The sequence below is a fragment of the Leucoraja erinacea genome, chromosome 4 (genome assembly GCF_028641065.1).
Source record: "Leucoraja erinacea ecotype New England chromosome 4, Leri_hhj_1, whole genome shotgun sequence".
Taxonomy (NCBI): Eukaryota; Metazoa; Chordata; class Chondrichthyes; order Rajiformes; family Rajidae; genus Leucoraja; species Leucoraja erinaceus.
The window spans coordinates 48,552,497-48,571,569 of record NC_073380.1 but is presented as its reverse complement, the minus strand read 5'-3'; the positions used below and the strand labels follow the sequence as shown (position 1 = coordinate 48,571,569).

Genomic DNA, 19,073 nt, shown 5'->3' with positions numbered 1-19,073 from the left:
CCTAGGGACACATGACAATAAACTCTCTTGAATCTTGAATTTTGAATCTCTCTTGCAACCTCGGCAGAGGCGATTACTTCCTTCTGGAAAAGGTCATGCATGCCCTTCGTTATTGCATCCCTGCTCCACAGGAACCCGGTTTGGATCGAGATCCCGTATTTTCTACCACCCTAGTCAACCTAAGGCTCATCCTCGATTGGCCCCGAAGTCGCAGCCAAAACCACAGCTGCGTAACTCCAAGCCCGACACCGAGCCCCCGCCATCTTGACAGTGGCACAAACCAGCACCAGGGACACCAGCAACAGCTCAAGAGCAATCTCAGTCAGTCACAGTCCGAAAAAGCAATAGAAGCAGTTCTCCCCAGCCGAGTAAGGAAAATCCCCACGCTCAACTCCACAGCTGAGAGCAGCTCTTGGGAGGCTTTTCAAAGCCCTTCCGAGTTTCCGGAAACTGCCGGAAGTGAAAAGTACCTTCTCATTAAGCACAGGCAGCCTGCTGCGGGCAAAACGGTATGGGGGCTGAGATCTGGTGTTAGAAACGACAAATACGCCGCAGTCTTTCCTACCCCCAGATCTCCAGGCACTCGTGGCAATCCACCAGCCACAGCCTCTCCCACGGCACTCCAGAAGAACACAGGAATTCCTCACTAAATGGAGAAATCCTTTAACAAAGGAAAGTTTCAGCTGTCCAACGCTGTCGATTTTTGAAATCTCACTGTTTCTGTCCCTCTTCCCCCAACAAAAACCTTGAAAGGTTGCTTGAAAATTTCTCAGCCGCCGGAGCAGAGATGCTCTCTCTCTCTCTCTCTCCAAATTGTGTACGTAACCCAGACCATCGCACAAACCAACCTTCCTTCTATTGACTCCGTTGATACCTCACGATGCCTTGGCAAGGTCAGCAGCATAATCAAGGACGAGTCACCCTGGCCACTCCTCCTTCTCCCCTCTCCCATCAGGCAAAAGGTATAGAAGTGTGAAAACACACACCACAGGATTCGGGGACAGTTTCTTCTCACCTGTTGTCAGTCAACTGAATCATCCGACCACGAACTGAGAGCAGTGCCAAACTATTACCTCTTTGATAACCCTTGGACTATCCTTGACCGAACTTTGCTGGCCTTACCTTGCACTAAATGTTATTCCCTTATCATGTATCCATACACTGTAAATGGATCGATTGTAATCATGTTTTGTATTTTTGCTGACTGGTTAGCATGCAACAAAAGCTTTTCACTGTACCTCGATACATGTGACAATAAACTAAACTGAATGGAACACACTCTCTCTCTCTCTCTCTCCCTCTCCCTCTCCCTCTCTCTCCCTCTCCCCTCCTCCTCCCCTTCCCCCTCTGCTTTGACCTACATCTACCTACACTCGAATGTTGTTTGATTGCACAAAGCAGGGTAATCCAAAATTTGTGCTGCCGAGAATTCACCGTTAGCTTCAAATACTCACTTTCATGTTCAGCCTAGGTTTGACGTGTGGGTCTTCTGACAGTAAGTTGGTTGCAATCACAACCATGTCATTTTCTGGCAAAAGGCTTTTATATATTTAGTGTAGGTGCTGGTTTATTTATTTTGTCTGGGTTTGCCCACCCAAGGCACAACTGAATCACTCATCTCAACTGGGCAGACGTGGAGCCTAATGTGGCATTGAGCAGTAAACACTCCAGCTGAATTTTTGTAAGGTAAAAATTAGCATTCATTTTACCCAGGCTAGCTAGCTTCCCTATGGAAAACATGCCTACAAATGTTAACCTCCAACCCCCATCCATTGTCCTTTACAATGCTAGATACTTTATATTTTACATGCATCTTAACTAACTGTCAAGAGTCTCTTAGTCTATGTGGATAAATAGTGTGGTGCAGTGGTGCAGCACTAGAGTTGCTGCCTTAAGGGCCTGTCCCACTTGGACGACCTAATCCACGAGTTTAGAAGACCCTAGATGAGTTGAAAAAAATGTCAACATCGTGTAGACTCGCTGAAGTAAAAGACCTCCTACGACTATGTCTTCGACCTCCTATGACCCCCCTTGACCTCAGTCTTCCACACCTAAGACCAACTACGACTAGCTACGAGTGGAAAATGATCACATGATAAAATGATGTCATGTTCGCATTTTTTTTCTCGAGTCAGTTACCGACCTACAACTACCTACGACTATCTACCACTACCTATGACTATCATCACAACCTACTAGGACCTACCTTCGAGTAAAAAGTATCAATATTTTCCATGCCGACCTTTTTTTGGACATTTTTATCAGGCTGGAAAAAACGGCACGACCTACTTGAGGCCACGAGTACGCGGAGACCACTAACGAACATGAGGAAGAGTTACGAAGACTTCCTATGACCTCCTACGACCTCAGTCATTGATGTCATGATCAGACATCAATTTAGGATGGGACCATTCTTGAGTTTATGGAGGAGAACACCCTTAGAGGATTAAAGTTATTGTTTAGCCCATCACCTTCAGCTGTTAGTATTTTAAGACTTTTCAAAAATATTTAAAGTATTTTAAGAATTATTTTAGTTTAATTTAGAGATACAGCACGGAAACAGGCCCTTAGGCCCACTGAGTCCGCACCGACCAGTGATCCCCGCACACTAATTCTATCCTACACACACTTGGGACAATTTACAATGAAACCAAGCCAATTAACTACAAACCTGTATGTCTTTGGAGTGTGGGAGGAAACCGGAGTCCCTGGACACGGGGAGAACGTACAAACTCGTCAGGATCAAACCCGGGTCTCCGGTGCTGTCAGGCAGCAACTCTACCGCTGCGCCACTGTGCTACTGTCTTCAATCTGTTCATCCAAGCTGTATGGTTTACTGACTTACAAAGGGTAAAAGCAATTTGTATTTAGAGCCTTAAATGCATTGAAAAATGTCAAGGCATTTTGCGAGTGTATTTATGTATAAAATGTAACAGCAAGCCACAAATAAATATTTGTCTGATCGTGAGGTTACATTTAAAGTACAGTTTAAAGGGGAGAGAAGCAAAGAGATTTAGAAAGAGAATCTCAGAGTGTAGGCCCAAATGGTTGAATGCTCGGTCATCAAATTTTGCCTAAATGCAGGAAATGAAGGGCATTGAATGACTTAGGAGCTTTGACCTGTGCAGGGGATTGCAGGTGTTAGAATGTCAGTGGTGGGATCGCTGCAGGAGAGGGTAATGTGTGGAAGTCACAGATGGTGTGGTTACCAGTTTGTGTGGTTCTCAGAGTTTCATCATAAAGAAATGAGTATTTCTGTTGGTCTGGACCCCACCATGATCCATTGTGTGACATACTACATTGTTCAGAGATTATTTTTCTTGGGGATAAGTCCTGCCAACTTTTTTTAATCTTTTAGACTTTTTAAGACTTTTAGACATGCAGCAAGAAAACAGGCTCTTCGACTCACCGAGTCAGCACCGACTCACCCCATACACTAGCACCATCCTACACACGAGGGCCAATATACACATTTTTACCAAAGCCAATTAACCCACAAACCTGTACGTCTTTGGAATGTTGGTGGAAACTGGAGCATCTGGAAAAAACCAATGCAGTAAAAGGGTGAACATACAGACAACCAGGAGGTGCGGGGCCCAATTGGGAACAATTTTGGTGAGTCCCAGGTTCCCAGCCAAAGTCTGTCAGCCCTGTTATTTAGTATATACTAGACCAAGTGCAGACCCGTTGGGTCTGTTCCCCCTACGTGTGGGTGTGGGGGGGGGGAGGCGGCATGCAGCATCACACACTAACTACCCCCCCCCCCCCCCCGCTCTCACGCTAATAGAGGGGAGGATGGGGTAGAGAGAGAGAGAGAGGGAGAGAGAGAGAGAGAGGGGAGGGGAGGAGAGAGGGGGGGGGGAGAGAGGGGGGGAAAGAGAGGGGAGAGAGAGAGAGGGAGTGCTGAGTGGGGGGAGATGAGGGGCGGGGGGAGCAGGGAGGGGTAGGGGTGTGTGGAGGGGAGGGGGGTTTAGGGGAGGGATGGTGGGGGAGAGGAGAGGGGGGAGGAGGAGAGGGGGGAGGTGGAGAGGGCGGGGGGAGGAGAGGGGGGGGAGAGGGGGGGGGAGGGAGGAAGAGAGAGAGGGGGGGGAGGGGGGGAGAGGGGGGGGGAGGAGAGGAGGGGGAGAGGAGGGGGGAGAGGGAGGGTGGGAGGGGGGAGAGGAGGGGAGGGGGGAGAGGAGAGGGGGGGAGAGGAAAGGGGGGAGGGAGAGGAGAGGGGGGGAGAGAGAGGAGAGGGGAGAGAGGAGAGGGGGGGAGAGGAGAGAGGGGGGGGGAGGAGGAGAGGGAGAGGAGAAGAGGGGAGAGGAGGGGGGGAGGAGAGGAGAGGGGGAGGGAGGGAGGGGGGGGGAGGAGGGGGGAGGGGGGGGGGGGGAGAGGGGGGGGAGACTGAGAGAGAGAGGGAGAGGAGAGGGGGGCAGAGGAGAGGGGGAGAGGAGAGGGGGGAGAGGAGAGGGGAGAGGAGAGGGGGAGAGGAGAGGGGGGAGAGGAGAGGGGGGGAGAGGAGAGGGGGAGAAGAGAGAGGGGAGGAGAGAGAGGGGGAGGGGAGAGAGGGGGGGAGAGGGGGGAGAGGGGGGAGAGGAGGGGGGGGAGAGGGGGGGGAGAGAGAGAGGAAGAGGGGGAGAAGAGAGGAGGGAGAGAGGAGAGGGAGGGGAGGGGAGAGGGAGGGGGGGAGAACAGATGGAGGAGGGGGGAGGGGGGAGAGGAGAGGGAGGGGGGAGAGGAGAGGGAGGGGGGAGAGGAGAGAGAGTGCCTTTTTACTTCAACCCAAACCCAAACAACCATTTGCAGGCAGTGCTTTTTTTACCTCTAACCATATTTTCATTTTCAAACCAAATTAAGGGTACTCACAGTTCTGTAGACATTTGTCAGTGTCATTCAAAGCTCTGATTGAGGCACACCACTTGCAGAGATTGATTGAGGCACACCACTTCCTGGTTTTAAAGTCCCTTCCCCTCCCTCCAGCAGGGGCAGCAGAAAGAATGGGGAATGATGTAAAAACATTAATATCTCTGTCAATTTTAATCGACGGGAAAAATCCTCGGCACATATGCGGCGGAGGGGGGCTCTGAGCGAGGTGGCCAAAAATGACAGCCGTAGGTGGCGGCGTACTCTCGGAAACCGCAGCACAGAATGCCAAAACCGGTCAAGAACAGAGTTTTAGTAATATAGATTATTAAATTGTACACCAAGGTCAAGTCAAGTCACATTTATTTATATAGCGCATTTAAAAAACAACTCTCGTTGGCCAAAGTGCTTTACATTTGTTATAAGAATAATATAAACAAACAAACTACATACATATATACATATAACCCTCGCTCAGTGGACGTGAGGAAAGGCTTGGGAGTATAGTCTTGACTTAAAGGAGTCGATGGAGGGGGCAGTTCTGATGGGAAGGGGGATGCTGTTCCACAGTCTAGGAGCTGCAACCGCAAGGTGCGGTCGCCCCTAAGCTTATGCCTAGACCGCAGGATATTCAGCAGCCCCAAGTTGGCCGATCTGAGGGACCTGGAGGTGGAGTGGTGGGTGCGAAGACTTTTAATGTAGGAGGGGGCAAGCCCATTGAGGGCTTTGTAGACATAGAGGAGGGTCTTGAAATGTGCACGGAACCGCACAGGGAGCCAGTGGAGAGAGGCCAGGATCGGGGTGATGTGGTCACTTTTTCGGGTTCCCGTCAGGAGTCTTGTTGCGGCGTTTTGAACCAGTTGCAGGCGGGACAGGAAAGATTGGCTGATGCCAGTGTAAAGAGAGTTGCAGTAATCTAGGTGGGAGGAGATAAATGTGTGGATGATCTTTTTGAGGTCATCAAAGTGGAGGATTTGTTTTATTTTAGCTATCGGCTGAAGCTGAATGAAGCTAACTTTTACCACGGTATTGATTTGTTTGTCAAATTTCAGTGCTGAGTCAAATATCACGCTGAGGTTTTTGACGTGAGGTTTGAGTAGTGGGGTACGATTTGCTTTGCCCGTTTTCAAAATGGGCAAAGCAAAAGGTGCAATGGATTATACATTGTCTAAATCTCTCCTGCTCTCGTCTGACTTTCAGTACCTCCACTGGCTCCCAACCTTTACCATAGCTGCTAATTAAACTGCATTGTGTGATTGGACACAATGCCCTTGGAGACAGTGGCTGATTGGACGGGAGGAGACCGATTTGTTGATTGGAATTTTAAGGGACGCTAGTCGGTGATTGGACACAACCCCCTTAGAGACAGCGGTTGATTGGCCGCCAAATAATCTATTGACAAAAATTGACAATTAGGAAAACAAAAAAATCAGAATTCCGATTTAAATCTGATATAAGGTACATAGGGTAGGTATCGATTAATTCCAGACAACAGATTACAAAAATAATATAACCCCATTAATTCACTCAAGGTGCCTTATGATGTGTTCTACAGTATGAAGTGTACAACAAAACTTGCACTTCCAGAGTGGTCTATCGTGTTGTTTCTTCAGCGGACCACGGATTTATTTTAAGAGCAAAACATAAAGTGCTGGAGAACTCAGCAGGTCAGGCTGGATCTATGGAGGATCTGAAGAAGGGCCAAGACCCAAAACGTCACCTGTTCCTTCTCTCCAGTGATGCTGCCTGACCCGCTGAGTTACTCCAGCATTTTGTGTCTATTTATGGAGGGAGTAGCTAGGCGACGTTTTGGGTCGGGTCCCTTCTTCAGGCATTTTTTAAGGGGTTGGGAAAGTTTAAAAATTTCACGCATTTAAATATGTTGTTACGAATATAACTAGCAGTGTGAGAGAAAATTCCATGAGCCATAATTGCCACATAATTACATACCCAAAAGTAGAAATGTAGAAAGTTACAGAGTGTAAAAAAATAGATATTATGAGCTTTGTGGTCTCCTTGTACCAATCAAACGCCAAATTCAAAATTCTATATTTTGAAAATGGGCAAAGCAAAAAGTAGCATGTTCTCTAGAAAGGCTTATCCTAAAATAATTGATCAGAAGGGTGTGATTTTCAGTCAGGACATCTGTATCATTCAGTCAGTGAGCACGTGGTCCGGAGCCCTTCTCTATTACCTCTCTATATAAAAACAAAGTGTCAATGCCTCTTCAAGGTCTATGAATCCACCCGTAGTTGCAGGTACAGCTGATGGGATTTGGTACTCGGGCAATGCTATGAATTTATATTAATTTAAAAAATCCGATAAGTTTAAATCATTCAAAAGCTACAACCACAACGTGATAAATAACTAAATAAAACGGAAGCAAATAAAGGCAAACAGAAGAAATAACCTTGAAGGTGAGAGCGAAAACAATACTTATTTTTAAAAAAAAAATTCATATAACATCCCTAAATGACGGGTACAAATTACTGAGTAACGTGATTGAACAAAAATGCTGGAGAAACTCAGCGGGTGAGATGCCTCACCCCCTGAGTTTCTCCACCATTTTTGTCTACCTTTGATTGTTCCAGCATTTGCGGTTCTTTCTTAAAATAACGTGGGTGAATGACTGTACCTGCACAGAAGAAGCCAGTGCTCACGGTCCAGTGCCCTTAATGACAGTAAAGGGCCTGTCCCACTTACGTGTTCTTGGCATGCAAATGACGCAATCTCGTGGTCGCGTTGAGGCACACGGGCATCCTATGGCCGCGCCAGCCGGTCTCACTGAGAAGTGCGATTTCATGCATACGCACACCCGCTGGAGCACGTGACGTCATTTGAAGATGGACACAAAGCTGGAGTAACTCAACAGGACAGGCAGCATCTCTGGAGAGAAGCAATGGGTGATGTTTCGTGTTGAGACTCTTCTTCAGTCTTAAAAGAAGGGTCTTGATCCGAAACGTCATCCATTCCTTCTCTCCAGAGATGCTGCCGGTCCCGCTGAGTTACTCCAGCTTTGTGTCCATCTTCAAGCGGCTGTGCATATGCATGAAATTGCATTGTGTGTCTATCTTCAATTTTCTTGGCCCCGCTCTGGGAGTAGAAGTGGGGGCGGATCCGTATCGCAACGGCCGTGAGCCCCAGGCCGAGTTCGGCGATCTTTTGCCTGCATCTGCTGCAGTTGGAGGTGAGCCATTGCGTCGCGCCAGGGTCTTGTGCCTGTCCCACTTTGGCCGTCAGTTCCATGACAGGCCGTTGGCGCGCGAAGATTTCGTTCGCTACAAACATTTTGTAGCCCCGCGCACAACTACATACCCCTCCGCGATACTCAGTGGGACCGGTCACGTGCGGCCATACGATGCCTATGTGCTTCAACGCGACCACGAGGTCACGTAATTTGCGTGCCAAGGACAGGCCCTTAAGTTTTAAGAAATTCTGCCATGAATTTTATTCAAAGGAACGCGGCGTCATTATTACTTGGTCAAAACACAATTATATTGACTGAATGCAGATCGATGTATTGGTGACACATTGTATAACTACGTGTTAACTACTGGCTGTTAACATGTGCTAAAAGTGGTAGTTAACAAATCGTTTTCGTCTCAGATGAATCAAGTGAAAAACGACTCCAATCTTTCTGCAGCACTCATTAAACCCAAGCTGGAAAACTGAAAAAGTAGGGGGGGAATGCCGTCCTGCTGCACCACCACCCCCCCCCCCCCCCCCCCCCCCCCCCCCCCCCCCCCCCCCCCCCCCCCCCCCCCCCCCCCCCCCCCCCCCCCCCCCCCCCCCCCCCCCCCCCCCCCCCCCCCCCCACCCCCCCCCCCCCCCCCCATTCCATCACTGGTACTGGTGACGGTATTAAGAGTTAACTGCGGGGCTGTGTTGTTGACGGTGAGGAATTTCACCCGCTGCTGAGGGGATAGACTGTGTTGCCCACCAGCCTAGCGTGGGGCCCCCTTAGGCGTGGGGCCCAATTGGGAGCAATTGGTCCAATTGGCTTAAGGCCGGCCCTGCAGACAACACCCATAGTCAGGATCAAACCCACATCTCTGGCGCTATGGCAGCAAAAGGCTGGCCTTGACAGGAGTCCAGAATCTTCTGATGCACGATCTTCCTCTTGGTCCCCACTGAGTAAACTTTGGCTCCTGGTTTCCCCTTCCTCCCACTTCCCCTCCATAGCAGCCATAACGTGTGCTTTTATTCAGTGGCTCAATGCCTGTGCTTTGTAAGGTCAAGTATTGGACAACAAAGTATTTCCAACTTTTAGTTTTGTTTAGTGTAAAGATACAACGTGGAAAAAGGCCCTTCAGTCTACCGAGTCTGCGCCGACCAGTGATCCCCACACACTAATACTATCCTACACACTAGAGCCAATTTACAATTTTACCGAGTCAATTAACCTACAAACCTGTAAGACCTTCATGTAAGTCGGAGTTACTTCCCCATCCCCTGCCCGAAATAACTCTCTGCTGCGTCCCGCTGCGTCCAGGGTACTTTCAGCAGTGCTTGGCCTTCTGAGTAAGCACCCTCTGCCATTGCTGGCTTGTTTCTGACGTACACTTGGGATCGTACAATACTGTGGAGTTACCAACTGCCTTGATTGCACTAGGGACCATGTACAGATTTATTTACGTAAGTCACGAGTTTACATGTTGCCTTTGGCATAAGTCGGGGGGTGCATAAAATGTAATTAGAATTATTGGCGATTATCGCATTTTACCAAAGTATTAAACCTTGCGTTTTTGTTGCAGGAATTCAGGAAGGGCCTCAGTGTAATCGATGTAGAAACAACTGGGCTCTGAAGTTTTCTATTCTGCTGCTCTATGTCCTCTGTGCCATGCTGACTATTACAGTAGCCATCTTGGGATACAAAGGTAAAATAAAGTAGTTTTCTTTTGATTTTACGGTTTTATCCATGGACAAATCAATTTACCTGCTCATTATTTTAAGCAACACAGAGACAGACCGAAGCGTGGCTTGCTGCTGGTTCATCCTAGTTCAGAAATCAGGAGTATTTGATGTCATGGTCTGAAAGTAAAAACATTGTTAATCTCTGTTATTCAAATAATAAAAAGAAAACATATGCTCAGAAATTCCTCCCCAGTCACAATATGAACATCAGTCGAAGCAGAGTACAACACTCAGATACGGCTAAATAGTTAATTTAGGAATCCCAACCAAAAACACATTTCTAGACAACAGTACCTTAAATTGGACAGACCTGGTACTTTATTTCCGGTTGCAATTTTGAAATTCACTTTTAAAGGATTGGAACTATTTTGGTTTTATTCTTTCAGAAAAATTTTCAGAAAGCAGAAATGTAAATTAAATAGAAAGAAATGCATTGGGGAAAAAAATATTGGCTCAGCTGCCATTCTCTGGCAACTGTGTACTTATGCTCCTCTGTTGCTTTGTTCTGCAGCACTCGCCATGGCCCTACCATTCACTGTGAAAATCTTACCCTTAAGCATTAGGCCTATCATTAAATTGGTCACATCCGACAAATGTCAATGTTTCATAAGCGTGGAGAAGTTAAAACTTTATCTTGTGTATGCGGGTGAACTAGTGCATATGTACTCAACAGAAAATCCATGCTTTTTGTACTGTACATTAGGGCTTGTAACAGAAACATAGAAACATAGAAATATAGAAAATAGGTGCATGAGTAGGCCATTCGGTCCTTCAAGCCATTCAATATGATCATGGCTGATCATCCAGAATTAGTACCCGTTCCTGCTTTCTCCCCACATCCCTTGATTCCTAACTCTCTCTTGAATACATCCAGTGAATAGGCCTCCACTGCCTTCTGTGGCAAAGAATTCGACAGATTCACAACTCTCTGGGTGAAAATGTTTTTCCTCATCTCAGCCCTAAATGGCCTACTCCTTATTCTTAAACTGTGATCCCCCCTAGTTCTGGACTCCCCCAACATGGGGATCATTTTTTCTGCATCTAGCCTGTCCAATCCCTTAATAATTCTATATGTTTCTATAAGATCCCCTCTCATTCTTCTAAGTTCCAGGCAATAGAAGTCCATTCGATCCATTCTTTCATCATGTCAGTCCCGCAATCCCGGGAATTAACCTGGTAAACCTACAAAGCTCAATAGCAAGAATGTCCTTCCTCACCAGGGCCCTGTACATCTGCAGTAGGACCTTCTTGCTCCTATACTCAAAACCTCTAGCTATGAAGGTGGACAACAATTTCCTTATAACAGTCCTGTGGTAGCTCTCTTGTGAAAGTCCCTCTCAACAATGTAATTGGCAAAATGCATGAGCCTCCCATGTGAAGCAGGTTATGACAGCAAAATCAAACTCCTGTGCTGCTTAAAGGGGCAATCAATCATCCATGACACTCTTCGGGGATCAATTGCAGATCATTTCCTTTCAGGAACCAAGAGCTTCTAAAAAGGTGTGCCATCCTAGATAAATTTAGAGCTATAGCAGCCAGAGGGAAGGAACCCAAAGCCAAATCAGACCTGCTTGGGTGTCTTTGGAGGAGCCTAAAGGAGTGAGCGGCACTCATGGCGCAGCAGTAGAGTCGCTGTTTTACAGCGCCAATGACCCGGGTTAGATCCTTACTACGGGTGCTGTCTGTGTGGAGTTTGTTCATTTTTCCTGTGACCGCGTGGGTTTTCTCCAGGTGCTCCGGTTTCCTCCCACACTTCAAAGACATGCAGGTTTGTAGGTTAATTGGCTTAGGTAAGATTGGAAATTGTCCTTAGTGTGTAGGGTAGTGTTCGTGCGTGGGAATCGCTGGTCGGCGTGGACTCGGTGGGCCAAGGGGCATGTTCCCATGCTGTTTGTCTAACATCTAAAGTAATGAGTGGAGAAAGAAGGAGAATAGAGCATCCATCTTTTAGGCTAACAATTTGCAGGTCATAGGTCCAACTGTGTGTTTGCATCAGGGTTGCTCTGGCCACAAAATGGAAATACACTCTCACCCTTTAGTGCATCGCTGCTGCAATACTGGAACATTGGAAAATGGTGATCATTTGCCAATGTTCTATAGATTCAGGATCAGTTCCTGTGGATTGGAGGGTAGCTAATGTTATCCCACTTTTTAAGAAAGGCAGGAGAGAGAAAACAAGGAATTATAGACCAGTTAGCCTGACATCGGTGGTGGGGAAGATGCTGGAGTCAATCATAAAAGATGAAATAGTGGCACATTTGGATAGCAGTAACAGGATCGGTCTGAGTCAGCATGGATTTACGAAGGGGAAATCATGCTTGACTAATCCTCTGGAATTTTTTGAGGATGTTACTAGGAAAATGGACAAGGGAGAGCCAGTGGATGTAGTGTACCTGGACTTTCAAAAAGCATTTGATAAGATCCCACAGAGATTAGTGAGAAAAATTAGGGCACATGGTATTGGGAGAGAGTGCTGATATGGATAGAAAATTGGTTGGCAGACAGGAAACAAAGAGTAGGGATCAACGGATACCTTTCAGAATGGCAGGCAGTGACTAGTGAGGTACCACAAGGCTCGGTGCTGGGACCACAGCTATTTACAATATACATTAATGATTTAGATGAACGGATTCAAAGTAACATTCGCAAATTTGCAGATGACACAAAGCTGGGGGGCAGTGTGAACTGTGAGGAAAATGCTATGAGAATGCAGGGTGACTTGGACAGGTTGGGTGAATGGGCCGATGCATGGCAGATGGAGTTTAATGTGGATAAATGAGAGGTTATCAACTTTGATAGCAAAAGCAGGGTGGCAGATTATTATCTAATGTTGTCAAGTTGGGAAAAGAGGAAGCACAACGGGATCTGGGGGTCCTTGTTCATCAGTCAATGAGAGTAAGCATGCACGTTCAGCCAGCAGTGAAGAAAGCGAATGGCATGTTGGCCTTCATAACAAGAGGAGTTGAGTATAGGAGCAAAGAGGTCCTTTTACAGTCGTACAGGGCCCTAGTGAGACCACACCAGGAGTATTGTGTGCAGTTTTGGTCCCCTAATTTGAGGAAGGACATTCTTGCTTTTGAGGGAGTGCAGCGTAGGTCCACGGAATGGCGGGACTGTCATATGCTGAGAGAATGAGGCAGCTGGCTTGCATACTATGGAGCTTAGAAGTATGAGAGGGTATCTTATTGAAACATATAAGATTATTAATGGTTTGGAGGCTAGAGGCGATCCCGATGTTGGTGGAGTGGAGAGGGCGGTGGAGGCCGGTTCTCTGGATACTTTCAAGAGAGAGCTAGAGAAAGATAGCGGAGTCAGGGGATATGGGGAGAAGGCAGGAACGGGGTAGTGATTGGGAATGATCAGTAATGATCACATTGTAGAGGCACAAACGTCGTGAATAAATGGATTCTTTATTCAGGCATTGTAGGTTAGATATACATGCACGTTTAGCACTCTAACATAATAATCATTGTTGTTGCTGAGAGGCTGTTGTCTCGTGGGCTCGGTTGAGCTCCTGCTGAGGTGGCAGGACACTCTCATGGAGAGGACGAGGAAGGGAGCGAGAGAAGGAGCAGTTCTTATATACTAGGGCACACCCCTTTAACCCATGACTCCTTCCCGTGACTGCCGAGGATTCGCATAGCAAGAGTGGCCTAACCACTAGGTGCCACTACAGGATCCCCCCCCCCCAGAACCGGAGGCAGGAACTTACAGGCAGACCATAATGGCAAACGTCGAAAAGGGGTGCGGAAGCAAGATCGAGGGCGGCTCCTGTTGTGGGGTCAGTGGCACCCCGGCTGTGAGTCGGGATGGAGGGGCCCGCTGGCGTAGTCGACGCTCTGGCTGTGGGCGATCCCAAGGTATGCCGAGGGGTGCCAGAAGCCCAACGCAAAAACCGCAGGACGGACGAGGGATAAACCAGTCACGTCGACCAGCAGGGGATCGTGAGAAATACGTCAGCAACAACAAGAAACTAATTGCAATATTAAGCTAAGGCATTACAGAGTAAAATGGAAAAAACTACAGTGAGCAAACTGCAAATATACATCAAAGTCCAAAGTGGTCGGATGCCAAATGTTCCGTGGTTCGAATCAAGCAGGGTAGGACAGGAAACCAAAGTTCAAAATGTCCAATGTATTACGAGAAGCTGCGCTTGTAACTGGAGGCTGTAGTAACACCCACCGACCAGGGGTGGCGCTGCAAATGTCGGTCAGGCTGCATAGACACCACTCAAGCAGAGTTGGCGCTGTTGACGATGAAAATAGGTGCGAAGTCGCCACTCGACAAGAGGTGGCGCTGTTGACTATGGTTAGCAGGTCGTGCATTGTTTCAGGCCGGCCAAGGTGGCAATTTTTGTAGTCATTGGAGCGGCCATTTTTGTATCACCACGGCGGCCAATTTTGTAGTCGGCCCGGAGAAATCTGCGCGGCGCGAGGATAAGAAGGACGTCTTCGGTCAGCCGCCCCCAGGTAGGCCCACCCTAATGGGTGGCTAGGCCTTGAGCAGCGGCCGGCGGGGTAATGGACGGGCCCGCTCTCTCTCCCCATTCCCGAGGCCATCAGGCGGGAGTCAGTGATGCTGGGGGCGGAGAGCTGCTACACACGCAACCCTGCAGCAGCTGGTGGGGGAGAGCGGCGGCTGGACGGCAGCCGCGGCTTCTCAGCTCCGGAGGGCAACTCTGGTCAGGTCCTACAGGAGAGAAAGTGAGGGCTGAGGGTGCTGTGCTGCTGGCTGCTGCGGTGGGCTGCTGCTGCTGCTGGGTGGGCGACCCTGGTGGCCTGCGATCAGCTAGACCAGGCATAGGCGGAAATCAAGTGGCCCGACCACGGCACCAGGGCCCAAGATGGCGTCCGTTTGCCACGCATAGTCGATGGCTGTACACATAGCGTTAATTACCGTAGAGCTGGGCTGGGCTGTCGGCTGCAGACATCAGGTCACCACCAATTTGAAATCCAAAATATCTGTTTTGGAACGTCGGGTCACCAATTTAGAGGCACAAACATTGTGAATAATTGGATTCTTTATTCAGGCATTGTTAATGAGATATACATGCACGTTTAGCACTCTCACATAATAGTCATTGTTGTTGCTGAGAGGCTGTTGCCTCGTGGGCTCGGTTGAGCTCCTGCCGAGGTGGCAGGACATTCTCATGGAGAGAGAGGAAGAGAGCGAGAGACCAACCGTCAGTTCTCATATACTAGGGCACACCCCTATATCCCATGACTCCTTCCCGTGACTGCCGAGGATTCGCATAGCAAGTGGCCTAACCACTAGGTGCTGCTATAACATTGAATGGTGGTGCTGGATCGAATGGCCAAATGGCCTACTCCTGCACCCATTGTCTATTGTCTATGTGCTATGGTGGTGGGAGTGGCTGATCTTTGCCACTCAGCAACTTTTCTCTGTTTCCAGCACATAGCTGCGTTGGGAAACTCAATTATGCTCTCGACTGAAAGGGAGAAGCATTCTGACTTACCAGGCCTCTGGGCTTCACGAAACTTCAGGAAGTGATAGACTATCCTCCTGTAACATTCTGACCTCTCCTGGTGAATCTGGAGTTATTCGCGAATTACAATGGAATTAGCTCTACATTTTGAGGATCCTCACTATAAGCAACACACATCTAGGAACCTCATGTGTCTGCTTCATCCATTGTACCTGCCATATTTTAGCCATTTGTCAGATAGAGAGATGACTTGGGGAGAATGTCCTGTCCTTCCTTGGTTTTGCTGCAGTACGTGAATGGTTGCAGACATGGTCCACTGGAACATAGTGCCATTGGAGTTCTCCAAATGAGATTCCAGTGTCTTCATAAAACTTGAGGCACTGCACTCTGCAGAATTCTCTAGGCAGGATTTGGTATTTATATTGCTGATAGCAGATGATAGCAGCTCCATAGACTTATTGGTGCCCCTCCGAACAATGCTATCAAATGGTCCCACAGACTGCTGGAGCACTGATCATGCCACCACCCATTGTGATCTTGATAGAGGATTAGAGTCACAATGTTAGACACAAAGTGCTGGAGGAACTCAGCGGGTGACGCAGCATCTCTGGATAAAAAGGATGGGTGACGTTTCGGGTCGGAACCGTTCTTCAGACCCGACCTGAAAAGTCACCCAAACTTTTTCTCCAGAGATGTTACCTCACCCGCTGAGTTGCTCCAGCACTTTGTGTCTATCCTTGGTATAAACCTGCATCTGCTGTTTCTTCCTCGACTATGAGTCACAAAGTGCTGGAGTAACTCGGCAGATCAGACAATATCCCTTCTTCAGACATCATATACCCCTGTTAACAAGAGATGCTGCTTGACCCGCTTTGTGTGGGTTTTTTTGTGAACCAGCATCTGCAGTTCCTTGTTTTGACAGGTTCATACAGCACAAATATAGTGCCTTCGGCCCAACTCATCCATGGCGACCAAGATACCTCATAAAACCTAGTCCCACTTGCACGCTTTTGGCCCATATCCCTCGCAAACTTTACAAACTGTCCACGTGCCTTTTAAATACTGTTATAGCACCTACCTCAACTACCTCCTCTGGTAGCTCATTCCACATACCCATTCCATATTTACTCATTCCAAACCTACTCTGGCACCACTCCCAAACTCTTTCTCCACCCCCACTTCTAAGATGTCGACACAACTTGGAAGTTATATTACTGCAGGGCTTCAGAAATACTCTGCATGTTCTTGATCCCGGTATAGAGAAGCACAGGTTCAGAGGCAGTAGTCCTGCCTGGAGCTGCGTCAGGGATTTTAAACTAGCTGATGGTTTAAAATCACCAAGGGTTTATGCATGTGTGTAAGGAATCCACCGCCCTACTTGATCTCTGCCAGGAGAAGGCAATTAGCAGAATTCATTTTAAATTAACAATGAGCCAGGCTGTGATGTGTGAGATGCAGTGTTCCAGAATCCTTCTCCGCTGCCGATGAAGTATCGGATTTGGCAGGTTTTGCTTTAAATCAGGCTAAAGCTCCCAAATTTTCAGACATTGCACTTTTGGCTGCTGGATAAAACTAGTATCAGCATTTCTGCGCCTTTTGTTTTTATTTCCCCTTCCGTACCATTAAACGGAAAGCCCTAGCGTTTGCCCCGAATGTGGAACAGAAAATGACATGGCATTACTGAAAGTAGACAAAAATGCAGGAGAAACTCTGCAAGTGAGGCAGCATCTATAGAGCAAAGGAATTCTGAGGAAGGGTCTCGACCCGAAACGTTACCTATTCCTTTGCTCCATAGATGCTGCCTCACCCGCTGATTTTCTCCAGCGTTTTTGTCTAGCTTCGATTTTTCCAGCATCTGCAATTCTTTCTTAAACACTTTGGCATTACTGAAACGTTGTCACCAGATGAGGATACCTGGGCAACCTCGTCGGACATCTGTTTCCATTTTGCTTCGGAGAAATGCCAAATGTGAGAGCTGTTACCAGAATAGCAACCTTCCATTACACAGACTGTTAGTTCTGGATCACTGTCAGCTCTCCTCGCTGTTTTTCTGTTAGATTATTGACATCTCTGAAATTCGCCCACACAGAAGGGAAATCATTCCGGCAACAATCAAATTTCTGGGAAAATGATCCACAAGAACAGACCTGAAACCATTCCACCGCCGCCGACACAACAACCTCACATAACCAACCGGTTTCAGGAAAACAAATGTAAAAATCTGGCAAAATACCAGTGCATGGGTCTTATGTTATTGGCTTCTACAGTAATTTACAAACATGTGCTGTTTGAAAATGTAATATTGGTTTAGTTTAGTTTAGAGTTCTAGCGACGAAACAGACCCTTCGGCCCTTCGGCCCACCAAATCCACGCCAACCAGCGATCCCAGCACACTTACACACACTAGAGACAATTTACAATTATTCCAATTGCCAATTAACCTACAAACCTGTATGTCTTTGGAGTGTGGGAGGAAACCAGAACACCCGGAGAAAACCCATGCGTTCACAGGGAGAATGTACAAACCCCGTACAGACACCGGTAGTCAGGATCAAACTCAGGTCCCTGGTGCTGTAAGGCAGCAACTCTACTGTTGCGCCACTGTGCCGGCCCTATATACCATAGACATGCACATAAGCCACCACCATGTTAGGTGGTAATTTGGAGAAAATGTCCTTGTCCATATTTGATCTGCTGCCACTAAAATTTGTGGGATCTGGAAACAATGTTGAGGACTCCCAGATCTACTCCCTTATACCTGGCATCAGTTTTCCAGTTGGGCTTTTACGAGAATTTGGTGACTTTGTGGTTAGCATTACTAAGATTAGATTTGCTTCAAATTCCACAGCTGACCTGGTAGGGGAATCTGAAATCATATCTCTGCATAATCAGTCCAGACATTTGAATGATTATTCCAATAATTTACCTGCCAATATGGTGCCCATATTATATTTTGCAGGCTAACATTTTAATGAAGTATTTTTTCTTCTAACATGCTCACACGGGGCGGCATAGTGGCGCAGCGGTAGTGTTGCTGCCTTACAGTGCCAGAGACCCGGGTTCGATCCTGACTACGTGTATTATCTGTACGAAGTTTGTACATTCTCCCCGTGACCGGGTGCTCCAGTTTTAACCAAGGTGCTAAGTTTAGGCATATGAAGTTGCTCCAAGCCAAGGCAACTTGCTAAGTACTACTCGTGAACATCTAGATCCTAAGTAGGAAAACAACTAAACTAAACTAAACTTTCCCTGCAGGGAAAGGGGAATGATTGACTTGAATTCTGAGGTAGAATTGATAGGCCAAATGATTGCCTAGGTTCACATGATTCTACATTGTGCAAAGCATGAATTTTAGAAGCCTGTCAGGTTATAAAGGAAGGAAAGGCATTTATTAACATTTTCAGACGCAGAGAGAGAAAAAAAAAGATTATGGATTAGACAACATCACTCAGGAGTTACAGGAAATGTGCCTCCTTTTAACGGAGTGACACAAAACACACCACTACTGGAAGTCATGTTAAAGCAATTGATCTCTTAATTTGCGTTTTAGAGATTTATAAGTAGCTGAGTGGGGAGAAAATATTTACAAAAAACCCCCACAGAACATTGACTAAACTCCAATAATGTGTTTGTCATTATGTGGCAATGGCCTTATTCCATCGCCCTTGATTATTTCAGTTGTACAGAGAATGGATACAGTGACTGAAGGAATGGAAACATCACAAAAAAGTTATACGGATAAACTAACTGCTGTCGAGACTGACCTGAAAAAGTTAGGTAATGTATGCAACAATTATTATGCCAGAAAATAAAATTACATTGAATAATCATGAAACAATTTTGATCACCTATAGGAAGGATGTCATTA

General features: G+C 47.2%; 1 protein-coding gene across 1 annotated transcript in view; it reads left to right on the top strand.

Moving 5' to 3' along the window:
• colec12 (collectin sub-family member 12) overlaps positions 1-19,073 on the top strand; it is a 117,609-nt gene that overhangs the window by 78,205 nt on the left and 20,331 nt on the right. The window contains exons 3-4 of the mRNA XM_055634195.1: positions 9,600-9,722; positions 18,884-18,982. Coding sequence (XP_055490170.1) covers positions 9,600-9,722; positions 18,884-18,982 — 222 coding nt within the window. The remainder of the gene's footprint in view (positions 1-9,599; positions 9,723-18,883; positions 18,983-19,073) is intronic.